This window comes from Tursiops truncatus, chromosome 6, assembly GCF_011762595.2.
Source record: "Tursiops truncatus isolate mTurTru1 chromosome 6, mTurTru1.mat.Y, whole genome shotgun sequence".
In the NCBI taxonomy this organism is placed as follows: domain Eukaryota; kingdom Metazoa; phylum Chordata; class Mammalia; order Artiodactyla; family Delphinidae; genus Tursiops; species Tursiops truncatus.
Window position 1 is genome coordinate 115347645 of NC_047039.1, and position 16014 is coordinate 115363658.

At 51.3% G+C, this 16014-nt stretch overlaps 1 protein-coding gene across 9 annotated transcripts in view; it reads left to right on the forward strand.

The window, feature by feature from the left end:
* The window catches only part of EHMT1 (euchromatic histone lysine methyltransferase 1), a 146218-nt gene extending 137260 nt beyond the window's left edge, over window positions 1–8958 (forward strand). For all 9 annotated transcript variants that reach the window (XM_033859211.2, XM_073806872.1, XM_073806871.1 and 6 more), the window contains 2 exons: window positions 7760–7935; window positions 8062–8958. In XM_033859211.2, coding sequence (XP_033715102.2) covers window positions 7760–7935; window positions 8062–8236 — 351 coding nt within the window. In that variant the 3' untranslated portion in view covers window positions 8237–8958. The remainder of the gene's footprint in view (window positions 1–7759; window positions 7936–8061) is intronic.
* Window positions 8959–16014: the final 7056 nt, after the last annotated feature.

Genomic DNA, 16014 nt, shown 5'->3' on the forward strand with positions numbered 1-16014 from the left:
CTGTGTGAGTCTTTGGGTCCACCCACATCTCTGCAAATGACACTATTTCGTTCCTTTTTATGGCTGAGTAATATTCCACTGTATGCACCACATCTTCATTATATGGCAGTGTCTTTTCACAGCTTAGTGGCTTCCTTACATCTTCGTTCGTGGAGAAGTTTTAAAAATTTATTGTGGGTTGTTCCGTCGGGCCGCTTGTCGTAAGAGCTCTTCACAAGCCCTGAATGGTACCCTTTGTCCAACGTGTGTTGTGAGTATTTCCCTCCTGCCTTTCCTTCCTCTTCACAGAACAGAAAACGTTTTTAATGGTTTAGTGCTTTATGTGTCCTAAGAAATCTTTGCTGCAAGGTTGTGAAGATTTTCCCTTTTCTCTAGAATTTTTGTATTTTAGCAAAATTACATTTAGATCTATGATCTGTTTCAAGAACTTTTGTATATGGTTTGTTTTTTTCGCTTAACATATTTTTTTTGGTGAGATCACTTAAGTTCTATTCTCTTAGCAAATTTCGGCTGTACAAAACAGTGTCATCAACTGTAGTCACCATGTTATACATTTGATCCTCAGACCTTTTTCATTTTATAAATTTACTGTCTCCCTGTTTCCCCCACTCCTCACCCCCTGGCAACCCCTATTCTACTCGGTTTCCATGAAAGTTTGCCTTAAAAAAAAAAAAGTAAGAGGCCACATAAAGTGACACCATGCCGTCTTTGTCATTTGCTGGCTTATCTCAGATGATGCCCTTGAGGTTCATCCATATTGTCCCAAATGGCAGGATTGCCTTTTTTTTTAAGGCTGCATAGTATTCCACTGTATGTGTGTGCCACATTTCCTTATCCATTAATGGACACTTGGTTATTTCCGTATCTTGGCTGCTGTGAATAATGCTGCAGTGGACATGGGGGAGCAGATATCTCTTCAAGGTTGTGGTTTTGTTTCCTTCGTAAATGTCCTGGAGTGGGATCGCTGGATCACACGGTAGTTCTGTTTTCACCTTCTTGAGGAAGCTTCATCCACACTGTTGTCCACAGTGGCCGCACCGATTTACCTCCCCCCCGCAGTGCACCGAGGGCTCCCTTTTCTCCACACCCTCGCCAGTGCTTCTTGTCTTTTTGATGACGTCATTCTGACAGGTGTGAGGTGATTAATCATTGTGGTTTTGATGTGCATTTCTCTGGTGATTAGTGATGTGGAGCATCTTTTCATGTACCTGTTGGCCATCTGTGTGTCTTCTTTGGAAAGATGATTATTCAGTTCCTCTGCCCATTTTTTAAATTGGCTTTTTTTTTTTGCTACTGAGTTGTGTGAGTTCTTTATATATTTTGGATAATAAGCCCTTATCAGACACATGGTTTGCAAATATTTTCTCCCATCCGGTAGCTGCCTTTTTCTTTCCTTTTTGCCGCACGTCTCGGCTTACAGGATCTTAGTTCCCCGACCAGGGAGTGAACCTGGGCCTATGGCAGTGAAAGCGCTGAGTCCTAACCTGTGGACCACCAGGGAACACCTGGTACCTGCTTTTTCATTTTGTTGATGGTTTCCTTTGCTGTGCAGAAGCCTTTTAGTTCAGTGTAGTCCACTTGTTTACTTTTGCTTTTGGTGTCAAATCCCAAAAATCATTCAAGACCAATATCAAGGGCTTCCCGCCTCTGTTTCTTCTAGAAGTCTCACGGTTTCAGGTCTCACGTTTTGCATTGATTTTTGTTTTTGGTGTAAGATAGGGGTTGAGGGTCCCTTTTGTCCATGTGAATGTAAAGTCTCTACTTGCACTATTGAAAGTAGGTCTGTCTGGACTATGTTTTCTTCCTTTGATTTATTTGCCAATCCGTAACCTACATCACTCTGTCCCGATCACAGGCACACCTCAGAGATGCTGCGGGTTCAGTTCCAGACCAGCAACATAGTGAATATTACAGTAGAGCGTATTACAGTACACACTTTTTTTTTTTTTTTGGTCCCAGTGCATCTAAAAGTCATGTTTATACTATAGGCTATTAAGTGTACAATAGCGTTATCTTATAAAAATGATGTATATACCTTAATCAAAAGATGCTTTATTGCTAAAAAATGCTAACCATCATCTGAGCCTTCAGCGGGTCATAGTAGTAACATCAAAGGTCACTGACCACAGATACCGTAACAAATACAGTAGTACTGAAAACGTTTAAAATACTACGAGAATTACCAGAATGTGACGGAGACAGGAAGTAAGCAGATACTGTTGGAAGAATGGAGCCCGCAGACGCACTGGATGCGGTGTCTGCAAAGTTCAGCAAACCAAGGTGCGCCGGTACGGCTGTGAGACTAAACCCTGAAACCGGGTCGCGTTGTGCTCAGACCCTGTTTCCTCCAAAAGCCGTTTCACCTTTTCTGTGTCCTTTGCATTTCCCTGTAGATTCTGGAATCAGGGCATCAGTACAGGAAGCCGCGGCCGGAGCCCTGCTGGGGTTGCCTCCCGTTTGTTGCTGAGTTTAGGGCGTCGGCGTCTGCACAGCGTTAGGTCTCCCGGTCCCTGGTGTTGCGTCCAGGTGTCCGCAGAGCTTGCGGGCTCTCAGGGTGTAGATCTTACCCATGTTCCCTTAAGTTTATTCCCAAGTATTCCATGCTCTTATGCTTTCGTAAACAGTGTTGCTGTTTACTTCGTTGTCTGATTGTTGCTAGGATATGGAAATACTTGGATTTTTGTATATCGACCTTGCTAAATCCACTTGTTAATTCCAGTAGCTTTTTTGACGATTCTCTAGGATTTTCTGTATGCATAACTGTGTCGTGTGTGAGTAAAGACAGCTCTACTTCTTCCTTGCCCTTCTAAGTCTGTGCTGAGAGCCTGGCTGGGGTCTCAGCAGTGGGAGGGGACATCCTTGCCTGTCTCTGTCGAGGGAAAAGCATTCATTCTTTGAACACTAAGTGTGATGTGAGCTGTGAGCTTTTTGTAGATGCCCTCGTAGAAGTGTTCTGGTGCTGACTTGTTTACTGAGGCCTAATTTATATGCAGGAAATTCACCCATTTATGTGTCCAGCTCTGTTGGTTTTGACAGGCGTCTCCTTGTTCCTGCCCCATCAGTGATCTCAGGGTCCTCTGCTCAGGGTCACCCAGGCCGTCCAGGCGTGGTCCGGCTGCGTCTTTTCTGGACCTTGGACCTCGGAGTCCTCGGGCTCACATGCTGGTTGTCAGAACGCAAGTTCTTGGCTGCAGGACTGAGGTCCAGCCGGGGCTCTGTCTGCTCCCAGGGGCCCCAAGCACACAGCCCCCTTCTTGAAGGCCAGCAGGAGAACCATGCACGGTGTGATGTGATCGCGGGAGTGGCTTTCGTGAGAAGCGAGTCACAGGTTGCCCAGGGGGTGGGGTTCTGTGAGCGAGCGAGGCTGGGGTGAGCACCACTGCACCGAGATTTGCAGACCAGCTCTCGGGGACACCCGGCCCCTCTGTCCCTGCCGTTTGCCGTTTCCAGAATGTCGTACGGGTGGATTCCCACGGCACATGGCCTCTGGGTCTGGCCCTCTCCCCGGTGGAGGGAGCCTCTGGGGGCTCGTCTGCGGTGTCACGTGTGTGTGTTGGTTGGGTCGTCGCTGCTCCGTCGTGTGGATCCCCTCGGGCTGCTCCTCCATCCACCGCAGACGCACTTGGGCTGTTGCCGGGTGGTGGCGGTTAGCGCAGCTTTTGAGAGCATTCATGTCAGGCTTTGGGTGGATGTGTCCTCATCCCCTGGGGCCGCGTGGCGGCGACTGGCAGCTTCATGGGAGGCTCGGCCGTGTCCCGGGCACACGTGTCCCAAGCATCTGGAGAGTCCTGGCAGGAGGGCAGGTCCAGTGCTGGCTGCTCCTTTGTGGTGGGGAGCAGGGTCCTGGTGTTGGACCATTTCAGTGCTCTTGTAAATGGCATTTTTTCCCCGATTTAGTTGCTTGATACATAGAAATAGTTACTTTTTTCCAACTAACTTTTTTTTTTTTTTTTTTGCTGTACGCGGGCCTCTCACTGTTGTGGCCTGTCCCATTGCGGAGCACAGGCTCTGGACACGCAGGCTCAGCGGCCATGGCTCACGGGCCCAGCCACTCCGCGGCATGTGGGATCTTCCCGGACCGGGGCACGAACCTGTGTCCCCTGCATCGGCAGGCGGACTCTCAACCACTGCACCACCAGAGAAGCCCCCAACTAACTTTTAACTCTGTGACCTGTTAAACTCACTGACTAGATGTAGCATTTATTTGTGAGTTCTCTTCTCAGTGGACACGATCGTGTCATCAGCACACGGTCCCCTCCCGGCCGGGCCGCTGTGCCTGCCTTGGTGGAGAAAAGCTTCCAGAACCCAGGCTCCCACGGGCGCTGGTGCTCAGAGCTCTGTCCCTAGTCCACCAAGAGTGACCTGGATTGACGTTAGGTTGTGTTCAGTGTTTTTCTGCATCTGCTGAAATGCCCCTACAATCTCTCTTGTACTTACTGTAGTAACACGGTGGATAATCTGATTTTATGGGCCATTGTTGGGCCATCATTACTGGTTTGTAATCTCACGCCTGCTTCAGCACGGGGCGTTGTGCTGCCGGTGGTCGGCCTGCACTGGCCCGTAGGCTGGCCTGCACGTGTCCCCAGAGCCTGCCCCCGACCATCTGGCACCGCTAGCATCTGTGCCTGTGGGTCTGTGTCTAGTGTCTGGGGGTTTCCTGCTTATTTTCATTCTGTTTGCCCATTGCCCCTTGTTCCTGATGAGTTTTTGTTTGGGTTCCAAACTCTGTATTTGCAAACCTGCCTGAAGAAATGCATTGAGGCTTCAGAGCCCTCATCTGGAATCACTCGGTCCATTTGTGGGAACGAGGGTGGTTCGGGGCTGAGCTGCAGCCGCCAGCCTCTCCGAGTCTAGCCCAGCCTCCCCTGCAGTGACCCTCGCCCTGGGGTGCAGCCCTCAGGGTCCCACCTGTAGCAAGGAAGGTTCGCAGGGCCCTAGCCCCCCGGCCTCATGCCCGCTGTGCAGCACAGCTAGGAACGCCAGCCGCTGAGCTCGACCCCCGTGGAGGAGCCTTCCCGGAGCGTCCGCTCCTTCACGAGGCGTTTTCTTTGTTGCTTTTTCTGAAATGTTCTGTCAGGCTGTCTCGAGTCTCCGCAGACCGGGCAGCTTGCCTGACCACAGGTCGGCGCTCTGATTCTCACCGACATCCTTTGACAGATGGGGCATGTGCGGACGCTGTCCAGGGAGGGGCGGAGGGGGCGTTCCTGGGGGCCCCAAGGGGGCCCCACACAGGCCTCTCCATGTTCCCCGCTTACCTGTCTGGGAGGAGCTTTCTGTCTCCAGACTGCTCTGGCTGGTGCTTCTGTAAAAACACTGCAGATTCCAAGCCCATTTCTTAATTATCAGATTCTAAGACGTGGAGTTACCCTGTCTGATTGCTGTGCTTGTTTCTCAGCTCCTCCCCTGAGCCGCTCCTGGACCCCTGCCAGCCCCTGGCCCCCATAGGGACATCTCTCCAATGGCCACCCTCTCTCCTCCCGTTGCTGCGACCGCTGCCTTTGACCCCTGGCCTTTCCGTCTCTTCAGCCCCGCACACCGGGCTGTGCCCCTGGGAGGGTCCTGGCAACCCGAGTGCCGCTGACTCTGGGCCCTCAGCCCCGGCCCCCAGCTGTGTGGGTCTCCTGCTTGCTCTGGTCCACTCCTCCTGGGCCCGAGCAGGTAGCGCTCTTCAGTCTTACCCCATGGGTCTTTCGTTCTGGGCACGTAAAAAGCCACGGATGCAGCACGTCCCCCGGCCGTTCCAGCTCAGGCCTGTGTGTCCCCGAGTGTTGGCATGTCAGAGTGCCCATACCCACTGGGCCATCTGCCCGTGCCTCGCTCCCCCACCCACCATTTGAGGCATCAGGAAACTTTCCGGTTCTGCCTTCCAGGTATTTCCTGGGTCTGATCACCTGTCCTCATGCTGCTGAGTCTGTCCCTCTCCTTGCTGTTCTGAAACCTTCCAAACACCTGCTCTGTCCCCATCTCCTCCCGCTTCAAGCCTCTTCTCGAGTCCCCTGGTTCACCCGGGTGCCCTCACGCCCTCAGCCTCTCAGAGTCACGATGTGGGTGGCTCGTGTGGGCGTGGGGCTCCCTCCCCACAGTATTTTTGCCTCAGAACCAGGTGTGGGTGGTTTCTGGATCAGAGAAGCTTTAAAAAGGCAGCACATACATCTGAAAGGACACATCTTAAAGACCGAGAAAGGCTGCTTGTCGCAGGAGGGACGCAGGGTCCTCATAGAGGGGAATGGTCAGGTCTTCAGGATGGGTGGCCCCCGCTTGGTGCAGGCCGGTGACCAAGGGCTCAGGACATAACTCCTGGGAAGTGTGGGCAGCATGGCGGGGGCCCAGGGCCAGGGGCCAGTGGGCAGAACCCCCTCTTGTCCCCCAGGAAGCCTTGGTGTCCCTGGGGGGCCACCTGTGGGTCCTGCAGGCTCTGGGCGGGGTCTCCGTGCAGGACCCTTACAGGGACTCCCCTTAGGGACCCAGGGGGGAGGGGCTGTCTGGGCCGCCTCGCGCCCCTGGGTGGTAGAGGCGGTGTCCGCAGGGCCCTTCGCTGCTTGGGGTCCAGCCCCGGGCCTCCTTCCTTCGTCACACGGGCACCTGCTTCTCACCCACCCCTTTCGGCTGCTCCTTTAGTCTCTTGTTCAGCTCAGGAAAAAAGAAAAGAGAAAAAGTGAAAACATGTTTCACTTCCTCCAAGGATTTCTTACTCTTGTCTTTATGGATAAAGACACAGAAAGGGGGAGAAAATCAGTATAGTTGAGGCTCTTCCCTGGCCCCTGGCCCCCTGGCCGCTGGCGTGAGGGTCAGACCGCAGTGGCCGACGGCATGGTGGTGCTCCGGGGGGTCTGCTTGCTGCTCGCTCAGGGGTTCGGTTCTGGGTGGGTGTCCTCGCCGTGTGGCCCCTCTGACTTTGGGTCGATCTTGTGCTCTGGATCCTTCCAGAGAAAACTCTTTCCCACGGCTCGGATGGTTAGACCAGGCCCCTTTCTCACGGTCAGCTCAGCCCCTTCTGCCCTGTGTTGTTACCGCGGCAGCAATGCCAGAGGCATGGTTGGGACCCCGGTCCCGGGGCTCCTCTCTGTCCTGAAGGGTCTGTGGTTTTCTGAGTCCCCTCGTGAGCGACCTGGCAGCTTCCCTCCCGCTGTCCCACTGCCCCTCAGCCCCTCAGCTCCCAAGCGACTCTGCCCCGCTGCCCCTCTCTGCCCCTTTGCCCCCTGCCTCTCTGCCCCCCTGTCCCTCTGCCCCTCTGTCCCTCTACACCTCTGCTCCTCTGTCCCTCTACCCCTCTACTCCTCTGTCCCTCTACTCCTCTGTCCCTCTGCCCTCCGTCCCTCTGTCTCTCCGCCCCCCTGTCCCTCTGCCCCCCGTCCCCGTGTCCCTCTGCCCCTCTGCCCCCCGTCCCTCTGTTCCCCTTTCCCGTCTGTCCTCCTGCCCAGTGCCCCCTGCATCTCCCACTCCTGCTAAGTTGTATCCCTGCTTCTCCATCACCAGGTCCCTGGGGAGTTGTGCTGCCCAGTGGTCCTTACAGGACCATGTGGCCCCTTAGCCACCCCACGTGGTTCCCATAATGCTGTCCTCCTCTGTCCTGGTGCTGACAGCATCAGAGCGTCGGATGGGACGGTGCCAGCCACATAGATTATCCATGTTTGTGCTCGTTTTCACCCCTGGAGTTGAAGCCCCAGGAGGGAGGGGGAGGAGAGGGTGGCGTCCGCTGCGTGGCAGTGGCGGTGCCCACGCCTGCCCTCCTGGGACGCTCAGTGCGTGTCTCCCCCAGGATGGAGAGCTGTACTGCATCGATGCGCGTTTCTATGGCAACGTCAGCCGCTTCATCAACCACCACTGCGAGCCCAACCTGGTGCCTGTGCGCGTCTTCATGTCCCACCAGGACCTGCGCTTCCCCAGGATCGCCTTCTTCAGCACCCGCCTGATCGAGGCCGGGGAGCAGCTGGGGTAGGTGCCCGCCAGGCGCACGCGCTACCTGCCCCAGACTGGACGGCTCGGGCGGGGCTCGGTGGGCCCGGCTCCCGGGAGGTGCTGGTGGGCCCGGACCCCCGCCCAGCTCTGTTCTCCCCCCAGGTTTGACTACGGGGAGCGCTTCTGGGACATCAAAGGCAAGCTGTTCAGCTGCCGCTGTGGCTCCCCCAAGTGCCGGCACTCCAGCGCCGCCCTGGCCCAGCGGCAGGCCGGCGCCCAGGCCGCCCAGGAGGACGGGCTGCCCGACACCAGCTCCTCCCCCGCCGACCCGCTATGAGAGAGAGCCACGGCCTGGGCGCCCAAGCGGATGCCGTTCACGCTGCGGTTCGGGGAGAAAAGGAGAAGCGCACACGACGACGTCTGAGGTCCCAGCCTGGTGCTGGCGGGGCTGGGCTGCGCGGTGGGCGCTCTGGGACTCTGCACTGGTGTCGCCCGTGAGTTTCTGATGGTGATTTTGTCGTTTCCACGTTTCTCGTTTCCCCTCTGCTCTCCGTCGTTCCTGTCCCACCGCTGGGCTTGTGGGCAGTGTCCTGTCGACCCAGACCCCTCCGTGTGGCCCCGCCAAAGCCACCGTCACCCACCCGCAGCCCGAGGGGCTGGGGCCGCGCAGACCCTGTCCCCACCGCTCCTGAGAGGTCGGGGCCGAGCTGCCACTGACCTTGGAGAAAACGTGGGTTTGCTTTTTAAAGAAATCCTATATCTAGTCCTATATACCAGACCTCTAACGTGTTTCTTTTCGAGGAAGCGGTCTGGGGGTGCAGGAGGGCCACGGCCCACGGAGGACCCACACCTGTCCTGCGAGTGCCGTGAGGCCGGTACCTTCTGTTGATTTCTAAGCCACACGCTCTGATGATGAATAAACTGATTTATTTTCTACCATTATTGGACATTAGGACAAACAAAAAATAAAAAACAGAAAACACAGACAACGGTGCTGATTCTGGTGTGGTTTCTACTCACCATGTGAAAATAAACTATCAACTGTATAAAGAGAACAAAGTGATTTTAGAATAAAATGCAGGAGAAAACTTTTTTTAATATGTTAGTCTTGTAGTGTGAATAAATTTGCCATCACCTTTTGTGTGATGGCCTGCCAGGTCATATACTTTTTTTTGGCATATACTTTTTTAAATACTGTAATTAGTGCAGTAACAGTGGGTTTTTTTGTGCGACTCTTCTAAAACATTCATAATGCAGTCATGTTTATTTTTTCTGTTGAAATGTTTTTGACAAGTTCTAAGAGCAGTCTTTTGGCTCAGACCATTTCTTGTTCTGTTTTCAATGAAATCAATAAAAAAAAAAAAAAGAAGTACTTTAAATGAGGTTTCATCATGGTATCATGTTTCAACTGGTTTCTGCAAAATACCCGTGTTTCCCTTGGGGTGCGGTGCTCGTGGGGTCCCACACGGCCCCGGGGACCAGTGGGCAGGCCCAGCCCTGTGCCGAGTCTGAGAAGGTGGACCTGACACCCCCACTCGTCCCTGCGGAGAGGACGCGGCCCGCCCCTCCCCAGGCAGCCTGTGCGTGCGTGTGCCTGTGCGTGTGCGTGGGGGGCACGTCTGTGTGTGCCAAGCTCTCTGGAGGCTGACGGAGGTCTGGAATCAGATCTGTGTCTGGACGTGGTAAGGCTGGGCCCTCTCCTCCTGCCGGAACCTCCAGTCCCAAAACTCGTCGGGAGCCTCCGAACACAAGAAGCAGCTTGAATGCTCTATTTTTTATACACAGACGTCATTCAGTTAGACACTTTCAGACATTTATCCAGAACCTGCATTTTGCAAACAGCGCAAACAGGGTGCCTTCCCTGTGGACGTGGATAAGGCCCGATGTGCGGAGCCAGGAGCCTGAGCTGTGACTGGTCCGCCCGAAGAGCCCTTTCTGCCCGGAGGACTTGGGCTGGGTCCTCAGGGCTCACTGCCTTTCTCTTCTGAGGGCAACAGGACCACAGGAGGGGCTGTGCTGGCGGGGAGGGCCCACCTGCAGCTGGTTTTCAGGCCCTGAGACCCGCCAGCCCTGTGTGCCTTCCCCCAGCCCAGCCCTCGGGCTCCAAGCCCAGGGGACTGCAGCGGACGAAGGTCCCCGTGTGTTGGCGGTCCACCTGTTGTGTGCTGGGCCAGTGCTGGTGTCCAAACAACTGTCTGTTGAACCAAGACAGTCTGGTTGCAAACCTTTAGGGTGCTGGGGAGGTCTGTGGGGTGGGGGCCCCCACGAGGTGCCGTCTCGGCAGTGGGTGCTGGGCTGCTTCCTTTGTCAGCCTGTCCTGGGGGCTGTGTGGTGCTCCCCCACCAATCCTGCTGGCAGGCCTGGGGGATGGGCCTGGGTCTCTGTTCCATGGGACGCTGACTGCAGGTATGAGGCTCTGAAGGGCTGGCCGGTGGGTGGGAGGCAGGCCAGGGGACTCCCACGGTGGCGGAGCACACGTGGCTGGAGCGTGAGGGTCTCACCCGGCTGTACTTACTCCTCAAAGGCAAACCTGTCACCGCCTCCCGCCTGCCTGGGAGTGTCCCCCGCCCTGCCAACTTTGGACAGTGGGCCACTCCCACCCACTCTTCCTGACAGCTGCATCCGTTTCCACGGGGCCGGAAAGAATTCTGAGCGTCATCTTTTTCTACTTGTGCAATTACCCTCTTAGAGAAGAGACCAAAGGGCACTGCAGAGTCACATTTTGGAATCTGTCGCCAAAACCCCATTCCTAAGACGTGCGCTGATTTCTGCCTCCTCGAAGAGGGTGAATTTCCCCACGTCCAGCACTGAGCACTGTCGGACTTCTTTTTCTAATGTCTAGAGGAAAAATGATCAGTGTGCTACTTCACACTTGTTTGGTTACTGATAAACGCGAATGTCTGTCTTATTTATTACGGGTGGGGCTTTCCTCCTGTGTGAATTGCCTTGTAAAATTTTACTGTGTTGTTTATATTTCTCTTATTGATTTGTATGGGCTCTTCATATATTGTAGCCTTTTACCCATGCTGAACCTAAATTTTTATGTGGTAAAATCTGTCTTGTGATTTCTGATTTTGTACTGTATTTAGAAAGACCTCCACCTCCAAATTATAAAAATATTCTCCAGTACAATTTCCTAGTATTTTATTTGCAAGTTTAGCTCTTGAATCCAGGTGGAATTTATTTGGTATATAGTTTAAAACAATAAATATAAGATTTTTAAATTGAGGAATAATTTATATACCGTGAGATGCATGGCTCTTTTGCGTACAACTCAGTAAGTCTTGACCAGTGCCGTTGCCTGTGTAACCCATTCCTTATCGAGACACAGACTCTTCCCATCCCCCGGGAAATCTCTTCCCCTCCTTCCGAGCTGGTCCCTGCCTCCGAGACGCGTTCATTCCGTGTTCTATACCTCATGTATGCGGGACATGTAGGTTACTCTTTCTGTCCAGCATCTCTTGCTTAGCTGTGTTTTGGTTCACATTTCATAAAGCACTGGTTCATGCATCCTTTCTATTGCTGAGGAGCATTCCACAGTAGGAATGTACCAAATTTGTTTATCCATTCTCCTGGGCGTGCACATCTGTGTTGTTTCCAGTTTGGGGCTATTATTAACAAAGCTGCCGCGAGCATCCTTGTACCAGTCTGTTTGTCTCAGGTAAATTCCTAGAAATGGACTTGCTGGGTCAGGCTGAGTGTTGGTCTTTTTAATCTGCCTGTCCTGGTGGCATCTCACTGTGGTTTTGATTTGCATCCCTTGGTGACTCGTGCTGGGCACCTTTTAGAAACTTGTTGTCCACCTGTGTGTCTTCTTTTGCCCAGTGCCTGTTAAGTCTTTTGTGCATTTTTTAATTGGCCTATCTTTCCATTACCGAGTGTAGGAGTTCTTTACATGTTCTAGTGCACGTACGTCCTTTGTCACATAGAAGTAGTTAAATATTTTCTCTCATCTGTAACCTTTCGTTCATTATCTTAGGAACAGTTGAAAATTTTGAGCACGTCCAATTTACCTTTTTTCCTCCTTGGTTAGTATTTTGTCTGTCAGTGTCTTTGCTGGCCCAACGCTGAGAAGGTATCCTCTTGCTTTCTTCTAAAGCATGATAGTTTTAGGTTTAATATTTTGGCATATGACCCATCTTAAACTAATTTTCATCAGTAGACTGAGGTAGATAGAGATACACTTTTTTTTTTTTCTGACGTGGGTATCTAGTTGTTTCAGCTTCGGCTGTAATTTTCTGAGAAGATTGCCTTCTCCCGTTGAGTTGTGTTGGCTCCTTTGTAGACCATCACCTGCCGTGTGCATCTTTGTTTCCGGGCTCTTCTTTTCCATAGATCTGGTTGCCTGTCTTTATGCCAGCATCATACTGTCTTTATTACTGTCGCTTCATTTTAAGTATTAGAGTCACGTGTAGTGTAAGGCGTCCGACTGTTCTTATTCCTGAAGATGGTGACAGTTGTCCCTCAGTGTCCTTGGGGCCCTGGTTGCAGGACCCCCTGTGGATACCAAAAATCCACAGACGCTCAGGTCCCTCACGGCCCTCGTGTCTACGGATGTGGAGCCCGCGTGCACGAGGGCTGACTGTATTTCACTCTTTTGGCTCTTTCCATTTTTATATAAATTTTAGAATCAGGCTTCCCTGGTGGCGCAGTAGTTGAGAGTCCGCCTGCCGATGCAGGGGACACGGGTTCATGCCACGGTCCGGGAGGATCCCACATGCCGCGGAGCGGCTGGGCCTGCGCATCCGGAGCCTGTCCTCTGCAACGGGAGGGGCCACGGTAGTGAGAGGCCCGCGTACGGGGGGGGGGGGGGGGGGGGAATTTAGAATCGACATATCAATTCCTACAAAAAAGACTGATGGGGTTTTTTAAGCTTTAAAAATCATCTTTATCGAGATAACATTTACGTATCGTAAAATGCACCCATTTTGTTTCATGTGTTTTGGCAAATGTCTATACTCACGTAGTCACTGCCGCAATCAAGACATAATGACCGTCTTCATTACCCCAGAATCCTCTGGTGCCCCTTTGTGGTCCACCCTGCCTGCCCCGGGAGATACTTATCTACCCTTGACACTGTAGATGAACATCTCCTGTTCTAGAATTTTCTATAATTGGAATCACACAGCATACTCCATTGTATCTGGCTTCTTTGGCTTAACATAAAGGTTTTAAATTTTGAAACAATCTCAAATTTACAGAAAACTGCAAGCACAGTACAGGCAACTTTTCTCTTTAAATCATTGGGGAACAAATTGCCGCCTTGATGCTCCTTCATCCCTGCAAACGAGGCTGTTCTGCTGCGTGACTGGACGCACCACCAGCTCCGGGACGACGTTGCTCTGACCGGGCACTGACCATCAAGTCCCAGGCAGCTCCCGCCCTCGGAGCAGGCGGGCCCGGTTCAGCCTGCTGTTCTGTGTGGTTATCGTGTCTTCCGTTATTTCTGTCCGGAACAAGCCTGTCTGCCTGGTTTTCATGGCCTCGGCGCGTGAAGATGACGGTCGGTTTTCTTGTAGAACGTCCTCAGTTTGTGTTTCCTCAGGATCAGGTCCAGGGCTGCATCTTCGGCAGGAACGTCGCAGAAGTGGTGCTGTGTCCTCCTGCGTCCTGTCAGGTGGCCCACAAGTTGGGTTTGGCCCGTTTATTGATAAGCAAACTTGAATCATTTGATTGAGATTCAGCCGCCTTTCCCACCAGCTTTGTTTTCCTCGTTGCAGGAAGCAGATCCCATCCTTTTCATACTTTCCGGTTACTTGTGGGAGTACGGACTCATGACTTTCTACTTCATCCAGCGGGTTATAGTCTGTTACTCTCATTATTCAGGCGCTAAAGATGTCAGAGGTTGGGCTGGTGGCGCCTTCTTGAGATCGCCTCGTTTGCTCACTGAGCACGTCTTACTTTGTGGCACAAGGCGTCCCGGGCTTGTTGGTACCTTGCCTGCCCCCGTCCTGGAACAGCTGCGTTTTCTAAAATCTAAATCCACCATTTTGCTATTTTCTGCCTATCTTGTTTGTTCTTTGTTCCTTTTCCCCCATCTTCTGCCGTCTTTTGTATTGAGTGTGTTTGTATAATCCATCGATCCTACTGCGTTGGCTTATTAGCTCTACCCTTTTTGTTTTCGTTTTTTAGTAACTGCTGTAGGACTTACATTCTGCATCTTCAGCTGGCCAGTCTGCTCTCCCGAGGTGCTAACCATATTACAGCTGATGTAAGAACTGCACAGCGGAACAATCCCGTTTCCCCAATTGTCATCCATTTTAGTCCCTATAGTTTATACCCCAAGTCGTTGTTATTGTTTTTGCTTTATTTAGCCAATTACTGTTATTAATCGTAATTTGTACCTTGTCTACTCATTTTCTCACTTGTTTCTTTTTCTGTATTCAGTAACAGCTTTATTGAAATATAAGCACATACCATACGATCCCATATCCTTTTACAGCTTACCATTCGGTGGTTTCTTAGCATGTTCACAATTACATGCAACCATCATCACAATCAAATTTAACGTTGTTGCGACCCCAGGAAGAAACCTGGGCCCATTAGCAGCTGTTTCTCCCCTAGTCCCCCCTCCCCCCAGCCCCAGACAACCTCTAATCTACTCTCTGTCTATGCAGATTTGCCTCTTCTGGACATTTCATATAATACTGCGGTCTTCTGTGGCTTTTTCCACTGAGCATCATGTCTTTGAGGTTCATCCGTGCTGTGCCATGTGCCGGTCCTTCCTTTTTCTGGCCAAATGATAAATATTCTGTTATGTGGATCGGTTGTCAGTTCATGTGGATTGTTTCCACTCTTTGGCTCTTATGAGTAAAGCTGCTATGCGCATTCACGTATTTGTTTTTGTGTAGATGTCTTTTGGATATATACCTAGGATTGAAAATGCTGGGTCGTGTGGAAACTCTCATTTAACCTTTAAAAGAACTGCCAAGCTGTATCCAAAACCGTCTTACAGTCCTCACCAGTAGTGTATGAAGGTTTTGATTTTTCCACATCCTCATCAACACTTGTTATCTGTAGTTTTTACTTGAACCGTCCCAGTGGGCGTGAAGTGGTACCTCACTGTGGTTTTGGTTTGCATTTCCCTGATGACTAGTGATGTCAAGCATTTTTCAATGTTCTTATTATTGATCATTTGTGTGTCTTCTTTGGAGAAACACGTATTCATATCCTTTGCCCAGTTTTAAGTAGAGTTCTCTTTTTATTATTGAGTGGGAAGAGTTCTTTTTTTTTTAAATATATCCCAGATAGCGATTACTTGTCAGATATGTGATTTGCAAATATTTTCTCCCATTCAGTAGGTTGTCTTTCCACTTTTTTGATGGTGTCTTTTGAAGCACAAAAGATTTTAATTTTGATGTACAATTTACCCATTTTTTTCTTTTGTTACTTGTTCTTTTGGTGCCATATTTAAGAACCTGTTGCCTAATCCAAGATCACAAAGATTTATACCTTGGTTCCCTTCTAAGAGTTTCATAGTTTTAGCTCTTACTATTTATGTCTTAGCTACTATTTAGTCTTTGACACATTTTGAGTTAATTTTTGTATAGGTGTGAGGTAGGGGTCCCACCTCATCGTTTTGCAGGTGGACATTCAGTTTTTCCAGCATTGTTTTTTTTTGCTTTTTTAAAAATAAATTTATTTATATATTTATTTTTGGCTGCGTTGGGTCTTCGTTGCTTGGCTCGGGCTTTCTTTAGTTGTGGCAGGCGGGGGCTACTCTTTGTTGTGGTGCATGGGCGTCTCATTGTGGTGGCTTCTCTTGTTGCAGAGCACGGGCTGGCGCGCTGGCTTTAGTAGTTGTGGCCCACGGGCTCTAGAGCGCAGGCTCAGTAGTTGTGGCGCATGGGCTTAGTTGCTCCGCGGCATGTGGGATCTTCCCAGATCAGGGCTCGAACCCGTGTCCCCTGCATTGGCAGGCGGATTCTCAACCACTGTGCCACCAGGGAAGCCCCCAGCACCGTTTGTTAAAGAAGCTATTCTTCCCCCGTGGAATGGTCTTGGCACCCTTGTCAAGGATCAATTGGCCGTAGATATTGGGTTAATTCCTGGACTCTAAATTCTATCCCATTGATCTATATGTCTTTTCTTGTGCCAATATCATACTGGTTTAAT